Here is a 17,563-nt window from a genome sequence, read left to right as displayed (position 1 = left end):
GTTTATCCTGTTTTGTAACGGTGTTTAGTAGGATGAATTAAATGCCAAGAAAAAAAAAAGATATCCATAAACAAAAAGACAAAACTACCCTCACCTTCCTATCCCCACAACCGCAGGTCCATCTGTTCACTTTCCCAAAATTAGACGAGTCCAACCCTAGCTGGACCCAGGCCGCCAGGCGGTGGGCGTCGGCGGCAGTCGGAGGCCGGCAGCGCGGGCGGTTTGCGGCTTGGCTGGCGCAGGCGGCTGGCGGCGTAGGCCTGGGCGGGCGGCGCCTCCTGCAGCTGTTCGTCGGCGGCGCGGACGAGGTCCGGCAGCTGAACGAGGCCGGCCAGCTCCGACACCTCCTCGACAGCGCGGCCGGGCAGGACCTGGCCTTCGTCTGCAACGCCTGCGGCGGCGTCCGGTTCGTCCCGAGCAACAGCTGTGGCGGCGGCCGCAAGGTGTTCGTCGAGGATGAGCGCCGCGTCGTCCGCTGCGGTGAGTGCACGAACGGATTGGTACGCAGCGCTAACTGCTGTTCTTGATCGCCAACGGGGACGGGCGGCAATCTTACGCTGTTCCATTCGCGCTGCTAATCCAAGTGGTAGAGGCTGTAGATATTATCTGGAAAAAAAAGAAAGAAGAGGGGGCCTTTCGGTTTCCTGGCGTGCGTCCGATCCGATCATTTTGAGGATTGGATTTGCTACTCGGTAGAGAAGAACAGCTTGTTCTTGACTCCTTGCTGGAAAATTGGCTTGTTTGTATATGCATCTCATGTACGAAGTATCAAAGATTGACACTGCTATTAGTTCAAACTAATGCCATGTATCAAAGATTGACACTGCTATTAGTTCAAACCAACGCGATATTAAATTCTGTTTATATGGATTGTTAGCTGAAGTGTTGTCGATTTTTTTAAAAATTGTTGAGATTTGCACTAATTGAATTGTATGACTCTGTATCAAAATTGTCAAATTGCTGATTTGAAAATAGGGGTAAAAACATAAATATCAAAATAAACAGGGATAAAAATGCATGGGCAAAGTTATCCCTTTGTCTAAAAGTTAACACCGTTAGAGGGACTTCACAGAGTAGGGGTAAAGTCTCCCTTCGTTTTAAAATCGCAGGTGTAAAATCACAAAGTTAAAAAAAATGAGAGGAAAATCACCATTTCGATTCAAAACAAGGGTAGAAATGCTTAAGCAAAAAAAGAGCCTTTTATCTGTTTGTCACTATGAAAGATGCTCCAGACCTATAGGCCACTAAAAAGTTCAAACGCACCCGGATGCCATGACACTTTACTTTTTTTTTTGTCCTCAATGCCATTCCGTCCACCTTCCATCTGATTTTCACCATTTGGTAGCCCTGACCTGTGGGCCCATCCGGTCACAAAGTCTATAATACCCTTCTCTCACAACCTTATCCTCCCACTTCTTTGTCTCTGTCCGGTGGACCCAAGCTGTAAGTGACCCGGCCACCTTCTTCCTCCAAAAGAACGCGGCCGGGGAGAGCTCGTCCGTGCACTATCGTAGTTGTCGGGGGCGGAACTAGCCCGTGCCGTCGCTGTGGCCGGGGCAGAGCTCTCCCGCGCACGCCCGTGGTGGTCGGGGCGGAGCTCGCCCGCGTGGGGGTGGGGCGGGCCACTCGCGACGGCGCCCACGCTGCTGGCGTCGAGGACGGCACGCGCGTCCATGGCGTGGGGCAGGGCGCACGTAGCGGTGGTCGCGACGCGGGCACCGAGGACGGACGCGGGGCAGGATGGGGTGCTCGTGGCGTTGCCCGTGCAGCTGCGGGGCAGCGCGGGGCGCTCATGGCGTCCGCGCATTCGCGGCATGGAGCAGGGCGCACGCGGCGGCGGCCACGACGCCGGCGCCGGGGATGGCCCGTGCGACCGCGAGGCAGGGCAGGGCGCTTGTGGCGATGCTCGTGCGGCCACGGGGCAAGGCGGGGCACTCGTGGCGTCTGCGCGTTCGAGCTAGCCTGCGCGGCGACACCCGTTGAGGCAGCTGGTAGCGACGGAGCACCGGGTTGGCGACAGGAGGCAGGAGCGCCGGGGTAGAGTCGGGCGGCGCCACGGCGGGTGCCGAACATGGGGATGGCGAAGGCGACGCGATGGAGAAGCTCCACCGCTCGATGGTGTGCGTCTCCATGCTCCCCTGCGTGGAGGCGGAGAATCCGACGAACGCGACGTCCTTGACGTGCTCCCCGAGGTCGAGCGGCGCGGACAACACGGGCCTGGGCGGCCGCTTGGGCGCGTAGGACATGAACACCTCCAAGACGCTGCCTTTCCCGTCGCCGGAATTGGAGGGACGGTAGTCGATCCAAGCGTTAACGGTCCTCTCGCAAGTGAGGTCGACGCCGCCGGTGGCGTCGTCCCCGTGGTTGGCGGACGCGACGGAGACCATGGAGCCGAGATCCAAGCCGATGTGGTTCCGGTTGGGGTCGCCGAACTGAACGTCTATGAGTGTGTCGAACTCTACAGTGGCGGCGTCGGTGGCTCGGGACGGGGTGGCGCAGCTCTACGTGGCTTGTCGTCCTTGCTGGCTTCTGCGACAACGCCATGCGCGCAACGCCGCGCGAGCGGCCGGAGCGAGCAGCACAACTCTGCCTCGCTAGTTGATGACCTCACCGTGAAGTCATGCTTACACCTTATACAACCATTTTCCTTTAGAAAAATAAATTTGAAAATACTTTAGAAATACACATATACTGGCAATGAACCTGCACCGTTCCTCTCTGGATTTGCGGCCAAGATTAAAAGATCGCATACACTTATGCTAGCAGACCTGAGGGTAGTTTAGACATTTTTCAGCACAGTTCGATACCGTTAGAGCTAAAAGTGGACGGAATGGCGTGGAGAACAAAAAAAAGTAAAGTGTCATAGCATATGGATGCATTTAAATTTTTTAGTGGCCTATAGACGTGGAGCGTCTTTCGTAATGACATACAGGTGAAAGGCTAAAAAATCTTTATGCGGTTCTTTTTAGCCAGAGGGGACAGGGAAGAGGTGGTGGTGACGGAATTTTTTACTATTTGGCCCTTTTTCGAAAGTTTCTCTCAAATAGACCCCTGGCGGAAAGAATTCCAGAAATGGACCCTTGGCTCAGCGCCAGAGTGAGTGGCGCCGAGCTCGGCGCCACTCACTCTGGCGCCGAGGTCCTTGGCACGGGCAAACGGCCTGTAAGGGGCTCGGCGCCATTCACTCTGGCGCCGAGCTCGGCCTAAATATCTGCCGCTCGGCCTTCTTCCCCATTCCTGCCCTAGCCAGCCCGCGCCGCCGCCGTCGCGCCCACGCCCGCGCCACGCCGCGTCCGAGCCGCCACTCGCGCCCAACGGCGCCCGCGCCCGCCCACGCCCGCCCGCGCGCGCGCGCCCGCGCCGCGCCGCCCGCCCGTGCCCGCCGCGCCCACGCGCCCGCGCCCGAGCGAGCGCCGCCGAGCGCGCCGCGCTGCCCGCGCCGCGCGAGCCCGCGCCGCGCCGGGCCCGTCCGAGCCGCGCAGCCGCCTGCCCGAGCGCTGCTCCGGCGGCCGAGCCCGCGCGCGCCCTGCCTCCGCTCCCTCGCCCGAGCCCGCACCGCGCCGCCGTGCCCTCGCGCTGTTGCCGTTGGTTGGCTGCAGCGCCGAGCCGCCACGCCCTCCACCGCCGTCCTAGCCTTTGTCTCCACCGCGGCCTCGGCCTCGCCCCGCCTTGCCCCCTCCACCGCCGGCCTCGCCCCACCTTGCCGACGTCCACCGCCGCCCTCGCCTTGCCCCGCCTCCCGTGGCCGTCGAGCCGATCTCGCAGCGCGGAGCGCCGGCCACCCCGCGATCGCCGCGCGCCACCTCTGTCGTTGGCCACGCCACCGCAGTCCTGGATATTCGCCTTGACCTACGCCCATCGTCCGTTGACCCAGAAAGGTAAAAAATATGAATATGCAATGTACCTATTTAGTTGGTGTATGTTATTGACTAGTTATACTGTGATGACTTTGTTAGTTGATTTAGTTAGATATATATGTAGATAGATAGAAACATAGATACATTGGTAAATAGATATAGTTAGATAGCTACTTAGATATATAGTTATATTTGTAGTTAACTACATATGATCTTGCTATTTAGTGAGTACACTATAAATATATACGTAGTTATTATCATGATTACTTAGTTTGTAGTTACAAAGTACTTGTTAGGTACTATCTATCGTCTAATTTGGACTAAATGACATGTGTTTCGTTACATTTTTTAAATAGATGGACAACCTAGTGACCATATATCATGGAGGCACGGTTGAAAGCGATCGTTATGGATATGTTGAGTTTCTTGACATACAAAGCGTGTCTGTGCTATTCAATGATAGGCCTTTATTTAGTGATATGGTTGCAAGGGCTCGGGAGGAGCTGCATTGCTTTGGAGATGATGACATTGCAGTTGATGGTGTACTGCACCTAGGTTGTCCTCCGAACATCTTCAGGCGAATGATCTCAATTGGTTGTGCGGATCAGTGGGACAACTATGTGAGATCGGCTATGAAGAGCCAGCTGCAATGTTTGGACGTAGTTGTTCGTCGGGTGTTAGTTGATCCAATCCCTCATGGGTTTACCCCAGCAATGGATCATCCGGCACACATTGACCCTCCCGTTCTGGAACCTTACCTGCATGTGCAGATTGCGCCTACGGTTCCTGATGCTCAATCTGCCCTAAATGCGTTATTTGGAGATGGTTGTCATACTCATATTTTCGTGGTAGATCCTTCTTATGAGATCCCTTTGACACAGAATCATCCGAGTAAGTGTCTTAACCGCATGGTTTTTGGGAGCTTATCCCGTTCCTTACATCTATTTCTTTCATTCTTTCCTCATTTCTGTAATGACGTTGCAGGAGACATTCCTAAGAATATCGATGTACCCCATGTTGCTACGCAAGTGCACTTTTCAGATGGATTTCGTGGCTCCAATAATGTTGAAATTATGAATGATTCGGAGCCATATGAGATGGCTAGGGCTCTTGATTCTGATGATGATCGTCCCGTTGGAGAGCTGACGGAGAGTGATGTTGAGATGATGAGACGTATCTTTCCCGATCGTCGTGATCCTAGAGTTCATGAGTTTAGTGATCTTGCTCATTCTGATCTGGCGTTTGCAGAAGGACATGATGATGAGCTCCTAGAAGCTCCTAAGGCCGGTCCTAACATGGTAATTGAGGAGAGAGGGTGTTCAATGACCTCCCTGCTTTGAAGAGGTGGTTGCAGGCTTTTGTAGTGATACGAAAGAGGCCTTACAGGGTATTGCATTCATATGTGGAGCGCCGTTACACAGTTGTGTGTGACAAGGAACACTGCCCATGGAGGGTTTGTGTAAGGAAGCAACAGGTGACCGAAAAATGAAAGATCACAAAAGTAGTTGGTCTACACAATTGTGCTAACCATGAGCTGACACTGAGGCATCGACAGTTGACATCTATCCTCATTGCCAAGCGGTTGATGGGAATTTTGCAGGGAGAACCTGACATGAAGGTGAGAACAATTATCAGGACCGTTGAGGCGTTGTATGGAGGATATGTGATAACTTATGGTAAAGCATGGAGGGCTAAGCAGCGAGCGTGGAAGATGATATATGGGGACTGGGAGGATGGGTATGAGCAGTTGCCAGTTCTTTTCAATGCAATCAAAGCGGTGAATCCAGGCATGCATTATGAGTACATCCCAAAACCTAATGCATGGAAGGATGGGAGGCAGATATTTTTCCGTGCCTTCTGGTGCTTTCCTTAGTGTGTCGAGGCCTTTAGGCACTGTCGTCCCGTCTTCTCCATTGATGATACGTTCTTGATTGGCAAATATCAGGGCACACTTCTTATAGCCATACCCTGTGACGCGAACAACAAGTTGATTCCTTTGGCATTTGCTTTGGTTGAGAAGGAGAACAATGACAGTTGGGGATGGTTCTTGAGGCTAGTCCGGATACATGTGGTTGGCCCTGGCAGGGAGGTTGGCGTCATATCTGATAGGCATCAGGGCATACTTAATGCCATGCAAGAGCAGTTAGAGGGGTATGCACCTTTGCACCATCGTTGGTGTACTCAACACCTTACCGAGAATCTACTACGGAAGGACAGTGTCAAGAAAAACTTTGATCTGTTACAGGAGGCTGCTCGACAGCTTGAGGACAAGTACTTTAGGGAAAAGTTGGAGCAGGTCAGAACCGCATCAAATGCAGAAGGTAGACAATGGCTCACAGGTTTGATGAGGGATTTGGAGAAATGGACGAGAGCTCATGACGACGGTGGCTAGAGGTACGAGTTTCAGTGCAGCAACATGGCAGAGTCATTCAATAAGTTGCTATTGGGGATACATGGTATGCCCGTAAATGCAATTGTTCAATTCACCTTATATAAGCTTGTTGCCTGGTTCAACGATAGACACGCCCATGCATTGCAGTTGAGGAGTGATGGAGAGATATGGGCTCCGAAACCAAAGGCACACCTAGAGAAGGTAAGAGAAAGGGCTGACACACATGAGGTTGCATGCTTTGACCACGCCACAGGGACTTATCAGGTCGAGCATAAGGGCGGTACAACGTCCGACAGCGAGGTCCAAGAGTCGAGGATACATGTGGTTGTCCTCCAAGATTTCAAATGCACTTGTGGTAAACCAAGGCAATACCATTTTATATGTTCGCATTTGGTGGCAGCAGCTAGGCATCGCAACTATAATATCGAGAGGAGGATACCTCACGAGTTCAGTGTCAACATGCTTGTGAACACATGGAGCCCTCGCTTTGTGCCTTTCTGGGACCCTAGAGAGTGGCCTCCTTATGATGGGCTAAAGTACATTGCGGATCCAGCTTACCGTTGGAACAAGCATGGATCAAGGCAGAGGACGAGGCATAGGATGGTTATGGATCAGATACCCGGAAGAACTAGGCATGGGAGAGGAACTCCATTTGTTACTGATCCCGAGCAGTATGAGTGCGGCAAGTGCGGTAGACTTGGCCACAACTCACGAAGTTGCCATTGACAGATTAGTGAGGTAGGACTATTGGTTTATAGTATTATTTTATATTTTGTCGTATCATATATTTAATTATGCATGTCTCAATTTATGCTTGTATTTGTGTCAATTACCTATACATTTATAAGTTCATGTTTCATTGTATATTGCAATTCTAATTTATTCACTTTTTTGTAGGATGGAGCAATTCCACCTGCTCGACCCGACGTACGAGGAGACCCACAGAGGACGTCTCGTTGCGCTGGGGCAGGTAATAATCTATAAGTTTTATTCGTACATGTGTTCGTGAAGTAACATGTGACTATGTTATATTCGACGCAGGACCTTTCGCACCTTCGTTCTAGGATCCACAGTGGATTCTTGGACATTCGGTACAACGATAGGTACACTCCTTTCCTGCAAAGAGCTGGTCTGGATGTCATCTCCTTTCAGGTTCGTCGTGGGTTGCCCAAGTTCAACTCAGCGGCGATAATTGCGTTGGTAGACAGGTATTAAAGTGAATCATTGCCTCCATTCATGGACATTTGTTAATGCGATTGACTTTTTGACAAGTAATCTTGCTTGGTCTTAAATATAGGTGGCGGCCGGAGACTCACAGCTTCCACCTACCTTTTGGGGAGATGACAGTCTCGCTTTAGGACTATCAGAAGATGCTAGACCTAAGAATTTATGGAAACCCAGTCACCGGGCAGTGCAGGTCAAAGGGATAGAGAGCACGAGTGGAGGCCTTCCTTAGGCGTGAGCTTGGCGAGCAAGGGGCTTGCACTTTTGGAGTTCCCATCTCATGGCTACGTACAGAGTTCGCACAGTGCCCCGAGGAGGCAGATGAGGAGACGGTTGGGTACTACTGCCGAGCGTGGATCCTACACCTTTTTGCTTGCGTTCTCTTTCCCGACGCGACGGGTGACAATGCGTCCTAGATGTGGATCCACTGCCTCAGTATCTGGGACCAGGCGGGTCAGTACAGCTAGGGCTCTGTAGTCTTGTGTTTTCTATATCGGCAGCTGTGCGAGGGGTGTCATCGGTCTACGGCGAACCTGTCACTTGGTGGATGCGTGTACCTGTTACAGCTGTGGATGTGGGCTTGTTTTCCAGTTGGTTGTCCAGAGGTACTGGCTCATCGTGAGTGGTTCCAAGGTCAGCCTCTAAGTCGCCAGACGACGTGGGCGTACCTTTGGGACCAGGTTAGGGTTTCGCACACGAGGATAGACCGGGCGTACATTCAGTACACGAACGAGCTAGATTCGCTGACGGCGTCTAGTGTAAGTAAATTTTATTTTCCATGCAGCTATTAAAAGGATTAGTATACCATCTAACATCTTATTTGAACATGATGCAGGTAGAGTGGGAGCCGTATGGTGGAGAGGACGCTCTACTTTTTCAGCTGAGCACCGTATGTGGGGCCGATGACTACTTATATAGGATGAGGTGTCCTCTAATCTGCTTCTATGCTATCAAGTACCACCTGCTAGATAGGGTTGCACGCCAATTTGGAGTGAGACAGCTTTGGCCTATGCCTCTGTTCTCGACTGGCGTTGACTTACACAAGTAAGTGTTTTAATATTTCAAATGAGTCATGATGATGGTCCATTTCTTATAATATGGTGCCACGTACGGGGATTAATGTAACGATGACATACGTGCAGGTTGGATCGTCAGAGGAACAAGAAGATTTTTGACTAGGAGAGGCACCACCAGTCCTACATTGAGGAATGGGAGGAGATGCATGACAACCTGGACGACAACAACGAGTCGCACACGAACCGTGAGTTCAGGCGGTACCAAGCTTGGTACCAGCGTTTGATAAGGTGCAGGCTCAGACTACAGTGGACCGAAGCTAACTACGCCGACATCGAGTCCTCCGACGATGAGGACACGACGTACGACCGGTCCACTTATGCAGGAAGGCAGGTGGAGGCAGGACCGATCTTGGACAGAGTGGTAAGCCAATCAACTTATTTTGTTACGTTTAATTACATAACAATACATTAGGTGTTCTTGGACCGACGTTAGGAGTTATCTATTGTAGTTATTACAACCTTCGAGCTGTATAACCCTTGTAATAAGTTACATTCTTGTACAAAAGAAAACAAAACTAAATGATATATGTTCAGAAGTCTTATTATTGAAAACATTGTTGCAGGGCAATACACTAAGAAGCTTAGTTGAAGAGATCGAGCGCGTGAGGCCTAGAGTCAATGATGACTACATACTTGGCTTACTAGATGTAAGATTACAAATATTCTTTCAAACAAATCATTAATACGTTATATTCTTTCACTTACACATAGTTTTGTACAACAGAGGCTGTCACGTCGTCTACGCCGTGCGGCTGGTTGTTGTGGTTGCAGGACAAACACGACGCATGACGTGTACGATCCTTCCGCAGGAAGAGGAGCCTTGGGTTTCTCTAGTCAAGCAGCTACAGGGGACGAGGAGGAGGACGAGGAGGCCGACGACGACGATGACATGGACAAGAGGCACGATGAGCTTGGGCCCTCTCAGCTCCATGACGCTCCATCGACTCATCCTACACCACCTCTAGGCACTAGGCGACGCCGTCCACGTGACTCTTACACTCCAAGCACCAGCACTCTAGGTCACAAGGGTAGGGGCAAGAGTAGAAGATAGTGAGGGATGTGGTAGATGTTACTATGAACTATTGTATTTACTTATCTTTAATTATTCAGGACTGTACGGACATTGTGGACTATTTGTACTTTGCATGACATATTATGTTAGTTGTGATATTCGTTGTGGTTGCATTATGCTTGTTGGATGATTAAATGTTTAGAATATATATTGATGTCTCTGTTTGTAACCGTGGATGCTTCTAAAACAAGACTGTATCCTACGAATTTTTTGCGTGAATCTTTAATCATACTATACTTGTACAAAGGCACAAATGTAGTACACAGATTAACTATAAATTTATTACATTTATAATCTAGGAATATTTGTACATACGCTGTGTAAAAGAATCTATGCTTTTCAGAGAATAAACATAGACTTTTCAGATACACGGACATCATTGAATTATCACATCACTGATATAGACCTCTTAGCTGCAAGGACAACATGCAAGGAGGCACAACTAAACTCTATCTCCACCATCCATCTTATGACTGTTTGATCCAAGGGCTGAGGTAAAGCGGCACACGGATCGCTGACATGGCACATTGACAGGCCTCCATTCCTCCTCTCGACCTATAAATAATCATTCACTCCCTCTCATTCACACAAACAATAAGGAAGAAGAACACTCCTTAGCATTTGCTTTTGTTATAGTACCAATGTCTAGAGGGTCGTCCAGAGGGAGAGGAAAGGGGAAGAAAACTACCTAGGGGTGGGAGGGTCCTCTTGGTCCCGATTTCTTTGAGGAAGCTCTTTATGAGAGGTTCTTAGTTGAGAGCAAAAGTGATTTCACCAAAGAGGCACCACTGACAGGATATGATGAAAGGAAAGAAGAGTGGCCAAAATGCATGCATGGTGAGGACTGCCTAGTGCAGATGTTCACCGAGGGAATAGATGGAGGTCGTCGTTTCTTCAAATGCCCACAAGCATGGGTAATTTCTATTACTATTTGTTTCTTCAATATGTTTATCTTCTATATCACTTACACGACATACTTTTTGTAGTCTTCCTTGACCGAAGAAAACTATGGGTTCAGTAGGTGGGTCGATCCTCGACCTATTTATCCGCATGTGGAGTACATCTACTACCTATAAGACCGTATCTTCGATCTAGAAAGGGAAGTTAGCAGCGGTTACAAGGACGACGAATAGGACGACAACAACAATGGTGCCGATTCATAGAAGGCACTCTGCAATGATCCATATTGCACCTGCCCTAACCACAAGAACAAGGGGTCTCCCCCATCACCCCCGCCACCACCACCACCAACAAAGGGAGGCTACTATGGAGAAGGTGCAACACAATTTGCTATGTGGCCACACTACTAGGATGACTTTATGTTTTTCTTGTGGAGAATCCCAGGTTTAATTGTCTAAGGCATGTTAGGTTTAATTACCAAAGACATAGTTTAATTACCTAAAGTATGTTAGGTTTAGTCAAAGAAAACTATGTACCCAGGTTCGGTACCTGTAGTCACATGCCATTTAATGTGTTTTGTGTGTTGATTTCTATAATGTCGTATGTCGTTAACTGTTTTTTTGCAGCACATGTTCAAATGGAAATAAGTCTGTATCATTAAGCGGAATATTAAGACCATTGATAATGAAAACAACCACATAATGAAAAGTTCGATACTATGTCACATTACACAACATATTAATAGTATAACTAAGTGCCGACAGTAGACAAAGGAGCAAATGCACTTCCAAATCCTTAATCTGAAACGTACTGAGTAAGCAACTCATCATCCGAGTACCAGTCCTCTACTATAACCCTATTGCTGCGGCTAGGCTCAACTGTGTTGCTCTGACCTGTCTGTCGCTTGTAGTAAGCGGCCTTCGCTTCGTCTGCGGCCGTTGCGGCCTGAGTGAAGAACGCGTCGTCATCCTCCTCTGCCTGTAAGCCGGCCTCTGCTAGAGCGATGAGCTCGCTCAGTCTGCCAGTGTCATCGTCAGCCTCCTGCGCCTGAATGCCCGCCTCTGCTAGAGAGATGAGCTCACTCAGTTTGCCTGTGTCGTCCTCAGCCTCTTGCGCCTGTATGCCCGCCTCTGCTAAAGCAATGAGCTCACTCAGTCTGTCAGTGTCGTCCTCATCCTCGTCTCCATCATCACACAGCATAATCGGTGATTGAACGGTGCGACCAGCTCGTGATCTATGGGCATCTAACTTCTTCTCCTCATATCTTGCACGAGCCACCTCTGCAGCATGTTCCCCGCTGCAACCAATCCCTTGATGTATAAAATACAATCAGTTAGCAACTCGATAATATTACATTTAAAATCAGGTAACGAAAAAAAGTTTTCAAGCACTCACTGGCACATAATGTAGCAACATGCTCGTCCAAGACCTGCATCTATACTCTTGTCTCCTCCCTTGCCTCATTCCTTGCCCTCTCCTCCTCTAACGTCATCCGCCTCTTCAATCCCCATTTGTTAAGCCCAACATCGATCGGGTTACAAATACCGCGCTGTCTAGCAAACTCACATATCTTTTCTTTATGATGTTTAACGAATAGGTTGACGTAGTCAGGTCCATATCCCCTTTTCCGTGCAATTACTTGCCTCTTCTTCAGTTCATCCAAGAACTTAGCTTGACCATCATAACATTCCCAACTGCATTTCCTAGTGCTCTGTTCAAAACAAATATTATATCATATATGTATTAGGAAAACAAACAAAATATGATTTCATGTTTACCAGAAATATAACAAACCTCATCATACTCAATCATATGGCCGCAATAATGACCTATTCCAAGCTCCGAAGGGACTAGGCCATAGTTGGATTTTACACCACATTCGCACATGACAGGAGGTGCTTTGTAGATTACCCGTTCTTTCTTCTTTTCCTTAACCCTTCGCGGTTCTTCCGGTCATTGGTTCTTAGGACCATACAACCACTCCTTGAAACGACACTTCGCCATTGAATACACCTAAATAATGAGACATTAGTACATAAACACATCTAGCTCAAGATTTTAACATATACACTTTGCACTTACTTCATGCTTATTTGGACACACAAACTCCAACGTATTCTTAGGGTTTATCACAGCTCGATCTCTGCAATCACACAGAGGAGGTTCCTCGAGTCGTCTAACTACGGCTAGGTGCTTCTCCTTAGCCGTCATTGCCGGAGGGTTAGGGGGGGTGGAACCCACCGCTTGAAGTGCTCACGTGGATGTCTCCCTCTAAACCAATCGTCGAAAAAGAGGTACCTAGGATCAAACTTTTCTGCACCATCGATCCACTGAAAGAAAAAGCACCTCTCATGGTCCTACACAATGAGATTCCAATAATATATTAGTACCATACTTAAACAAATAAAGAAAAAGGATAGTATAAATAATTTCTTACATTAAACCGACTACATGTGTAGAAGCAACGCGCGGCTGTGTCCGGATGTTTCGATTGAAAAACATAGGCCGGGAAACCACAATCACAGTTAGGGACAGGAAGGTCAAGGGGAACGGGGGCATCTTTGCTAGACGCGTCGGGGTATAATTCTTGAGGACGACCCCGTTTTCGCCAAAACTTCTCCCGAAATATTTCTTGCATCTAACAAATAGGATGTAATTTAGCAAACATAAATAAAAACATCACAACAAAATATCAATGAGAACCATAACTATAATCCAATCAATTTCGTTATAAGAACCAAAAGCAGTTAAAATTATACCCTAAACCTAGGGTTTCTCATTTCATCCACAACAATAAACCCATAACATAACTACATGCGGCTTGGTTTGCTAGCATTTTCCACGCCTTGAAATGAACCTACGGTTGTATAATACATATATTGAGGGATACAATGAAACCCTAAGTGATGACAATTCTTAGGTTCAAAAATCCTACTAATATGTTCCGAATCTATGCGAGAAAAACAAGGAGGTGAGCGAGTATACCTTGCTCTCGAAGATCTACGGATCAAATCAAGGTTTTCAAGGTCCAATATGTCGATTCGTGAGGTTAGATGAAGTGGCGAGAAAAAAACCCGAGGAGAAAGAAGAGGAAGAACGCTTGGGGAAGAAGGCTGGGCTGGGGTTAAATGCAGGTAGCTCGGCGCCAGAGTGGATGGCGCCGAGCCCCTTACAAGGCGTTTGCCCGTGCCTAGGACCTCGGCGCCAGTCACCGTGGCGCCGAGCTCGGCGCCACTCACTCTGGCGCCGAGCCAAGGGTCCATTTCTAGAATTCTTTCCGCCAGGGGTCTATTTGAGAGAAACTTTTGAAAAAAGGGCCAAATAGTAAAAAATTCGGTGGTGGTGACTACCTGTTCTCGTACATCGGCACTGACTTGTGGGTGCAGATTCTCAGCGGCCGGTTATTACCCACTAAGAGCAACCACAGTAATGTAATTGGACCAAGTAGTTCACACACACACACACATACACACACACACACACACACACACACATATATATATATATATATATATATATATATATATATATATATATATATATATATATAGAACTACTATCCTGTAGCTGGCTACAGAATAACTTATTCTGTAGCCACTTTGAGTTACGATAATTACTATGTTAATTTACAAGATTATAGTAACTCCTTACTAAGTGGTTTAATATAACGTTATGGTAAATATCCCTATGTGTTATAGTAATCCAACTATCGTAAATATGTATTGACATTATGGTAAATTAGTATATAAAATTACATAAAATGGAGGTGGCTACAGAATAACTTATTTTGTAGCCGGCTACTGAATAGCCTCTCCCTATATATATATATATATATATATATATATATATATATACATGATCAGTCCATACAAGGGACCAAGTAGCTGCAGGGAGAAGCTGACTATTGTGTTTCTACAGTGTTTCAGCCAACAAGTAGTCTGTAGGGTGGATCCTATTAGAGATAAAAAGTTCTCCATCTCTACAATCCTGTGTAATATCAAGAAAGAGAAAGAGAGAAGTAAGAAAATTAACATTTTTTATTCTCTATCAGTAGTCTATAATATTATGGATACCTTGCTATGGACTACTTTACATAATTGTCTCACAGTGGTTCAGCTAGGTGGTAGATATTACTTTAATCGCTATGAACTGCTTTTGAGCAACACTGTGGTTGCTCTAAGGGCATGTTTGAAATGGGAAAAAAATGTCATGTTTCTATGTTTTTTTTTGTGAAATTGAACCCATCTCTGAAATTTTGTAGGATTTCTATAAAATTCATGCGTTCGGTCCTAAGTTCTAGCATGTTTGTTCCTCGCCATGGTCGGAGACAGAGCCCGAAATTGCTGCTCCGCAAGGGGCATTCTATAAGTTTTCTTAAGCTACGTTTGGTTTACTTTATAAAAATGTTTCTGCAGTAAAAAAGCAGAATGACGACTAAACGAATGGAACTAGAAGTTGTTCTTTCATAGACATATTCTTTCACATAGTATAATGTTTGCAACGCTTTGAAGCCGTTTTTAGCTTTCAGCTTTTTTACTTTTCTGAATGGATGGAAATGCAGAAACGTTTTATAGTTGTTTTAAAAGAGATAACGAGAAAAGGTAAGTTCCATAGTTATTTTAACCAAATAACTTTCAATAATATATTAGTACCATACTTAAACAAATAAAGAAAAAGGATAGTACAAATAATTTCTTACATTAAACCGACTACATGTGTAGAAGCAACGCGCGGCTGTGTCCGGATGTTTCGATTGGAAAACATGGGCCGGGAAACCACAATCACAGTTAGGGACAGGAAGGTCAGGGGAAACGGGGGCATCTTTGCTAGACGCGTCGGGGTATAATTCTTGAGGACGACCCCGTTTTCGCCAAAACTCCTCCCGAAATATTTCTTGCATCTAACAAATAGGATGTAATTTAGCAAACATAAATAAAAACATCACAACAAAATATCAATGAGAACCATAACTACAATCCAATCAATTTCGTTATAAGAACCAAAAGCAGTTAAAATTATACCCTAAACCTAGGGTTTCTCATTTCATCCACAACAATAAACCCATAACATAACTATATGCGGCTTGGTTTGCTAGCATTTTCCACGCCTTGAAATGAACCTACGGTTGTATAATACATATATTGAGGGATACAATGAAACCATAAGTGATGACGATTCTTAGGTTCAAAAATTCTACTAATATGTTCCGAATCTATGCGAGAAAAACAAGAAGGTGAGCGAGTATACCTTGCTCTCGAAGATCTACGGATCAAATCAAGGTTTTCAAGGTCCAATATGTCGATTCATGAGGTTGGATGAAGTGGCGAGAAAAAAACCCGAGGAGAAAGAAGAGGAAGAACGCTCGGGGAAGAAGGCTGGGCTGGGGTTAAATGCAGGTAGCTCGGCGCCAGAGTGGATGGCGCCGAGCCCCTTACAGGGCGTTTGCCCGTGCCTAGGACCTCGGTGCCAGTCACCGTGGCGCCGAGCTCGGCGCCACTCACTCTGGCGCCGAGCCAAGGGTCCATTTCTGGAATTCTTTCCGCCAGGGGTCTATTTGAGAGAAACTTTCGAAAAAAGGGCCAAATAGTAAAAAATTCGGTGGTGGTGACTACCTGTTCTCGTACATCGGCACTGACATGTGGGTGCAGATTCTCAGCGGCCGGTTATTACCCACTAAGAGCAACCACAGTAATGTAATTGGACCAAGTAGTTCACACACACACACACACACACACACACACACACACACACACATATATATATATATATATATATATATATATATATATATATATATATATATATATATATATATATATATATATATATATAACCTACATGATCAGTCCATACAAGGGACCAAGTAGCTGCAGCGAGAAGCTGACTATTGTGTTTCTACAGTGTTTCAGCCAACAAGTAGTCTGTAGGGTGGATCCTATTAGAGATAAAAAGTTCTCCATCTCTATAATCCTGTGTAATATCAAGAAAGAGAAAGAGAGAAGTAAGAAAATTAACATTTTTTATTCTCTATCAGTAGTCTATAATATTATGGGTACCTTGCTATGGACTACTTTACATAATTGTCTCACAGTGGTTCAGCTAGGTGGTAGATATTACTTTAATCGCTATGAACTGCTTTTGAGCAACACTGTGGTTGCTCTAAGGGCATGTTTGAAATGGGAAAAAATGTCATGTTTCTATGTTTTTTTTTTGTGAAATTGAATCCATCTCTGAAATTTTGTAGGATTTCTATAAAATTCATGCGTTCGCTCCTAAGTTCTACCATGTTTGTTCCTCGCCATGGTCGGAGACAGAGCCCGAAATTGCTGCTCCGCAAGGGGCATTCTATAAGTTTTCTTAAGCTACGTTTGGTTTACTTTATAAAAATGTTTCTGCAGTAAAAAAGCAGAATGACGACTAAACGAATGGAACTAGAAGTTGTTCTTTCATAGACATATTCTTTCACATAGTATAATGTTTGCAACGCTTTGAAGCCGTTTTTAGCTTTCAGCTTTTTACTTTTCTGAATGGATGGAAATGCAGAAACGTTTTATAGTTGTTTTAAAAGAGATAACGAGAAAAGGTAAGTTCCATAGTTATTTTAACCAAATAACTTAGAGCATCTCAAATAGTTCCTAAAAAATAATTGGTAAATCAATTATTTTTCTATGTGGCTAAACAAAAGTTAGGAACATTCAAAATCTCGCTTCTAAAATATAAAATATAATTTTACAGCAGGAATCATGGACTGTTTCTAAATCACCCCCAACTACTTTTACACTTTATTTCTTCCTTATACATTTACATTGAGAACCATATCTTACCCCTTGTTCTTTATCAAGTCCTTCCACCACCCGATTGGCCGATGGATACGCACGCGTTATTTGCGCACGATTGAATCAGGTTTCGTGTGGATAAATTGGGAGTTGTTGGAGAGTTGGGTTTTTTTTTCAATCTTGCCAAAAAAACAGGATTGGAATAGGGTTTTGGAAACTGATGAAAATGCTCTTATAATTTTTTTTTTGGCAGCTCACAGCTATAC

General features: G+C 46.3%; 1 protein-coding gene across 1 annotated transcript; it reads left to right on the top strand.

Annotated features, from left to right (window-relative positions):
- The first annotated feature begins 41 nt into the window (after positions 1-41).
- LOC136544315 (uncharacterized) lies at positions 42-9,708 on the top strand. Its single transcript, XM_066536520.1, has 8 exons — positions 42-480; positions 7,147-7,219; positions 7,291-7,457; positions 7,547-8,231; positions 8,309-8,517; positions 8,616-8,910; positions 9,113-9,196; positions 9,274-9,708. Exons 1-3 carry the CDS (start codon positions 42-44, stop codon positions 7,439-7,441), a joined length of 663 nt encoding a protein of 220 aa, XP_066392617.1. The 3' UTR covers positions 7,442-7,457; positions 7,547-8,231; positions 8,309-8,517; positions 8,616-8,910; positions 9,113-9,196; positions 9,274-9,708.
- Positions 9,709-17,563: the final 7,855 nt, after the last annotated feature.

This window comes from Miscanthus floridulus, chromosome 3 (genome assembly GCF_019320115.1).
Source record: "Miscanthus floridulus cultivar M001 chromosome 3, ASM1932011v1, whole genome shotgun sequence".
Taxonomy (NCBI): Eukaryota; Viridiplantae; Streptophyta; class Magnoliopsida; order Poales; family Poaceae; genus Miscanthus; species Miscanthus floridulus.
The sequence above is the reverse complement of the archived record's forward strand: the minus strand, read 5'-3'. Positions and strand labels throughout refer to the sequence as shown.

Excerpts from the sequence above, each read along its gene's own strand:
- LOC136544315 (XM_066536520.1), top strand. The coding sequence starts at position 42 with ATGCCAAGAAAAAAAAAAGATATCCATAAACAAAAAGACAAAACTACC. Across the intron at positions 481-7,146 it reads GCGCCGCGTCGTCCGCTGCG|GATGGAGCAATTCCACCTGC; the intron begins GTGAGTGCACGA and ends ACTTTTTTGTAG. Across the intron at positions 7,220-7,290 it reads GTCTCGTTGCGCTGGGGCAG|GACCTTTCGCACCTTCGTTC; the intron begins GTAATAATCTAT and ends TATTCGACGCAG.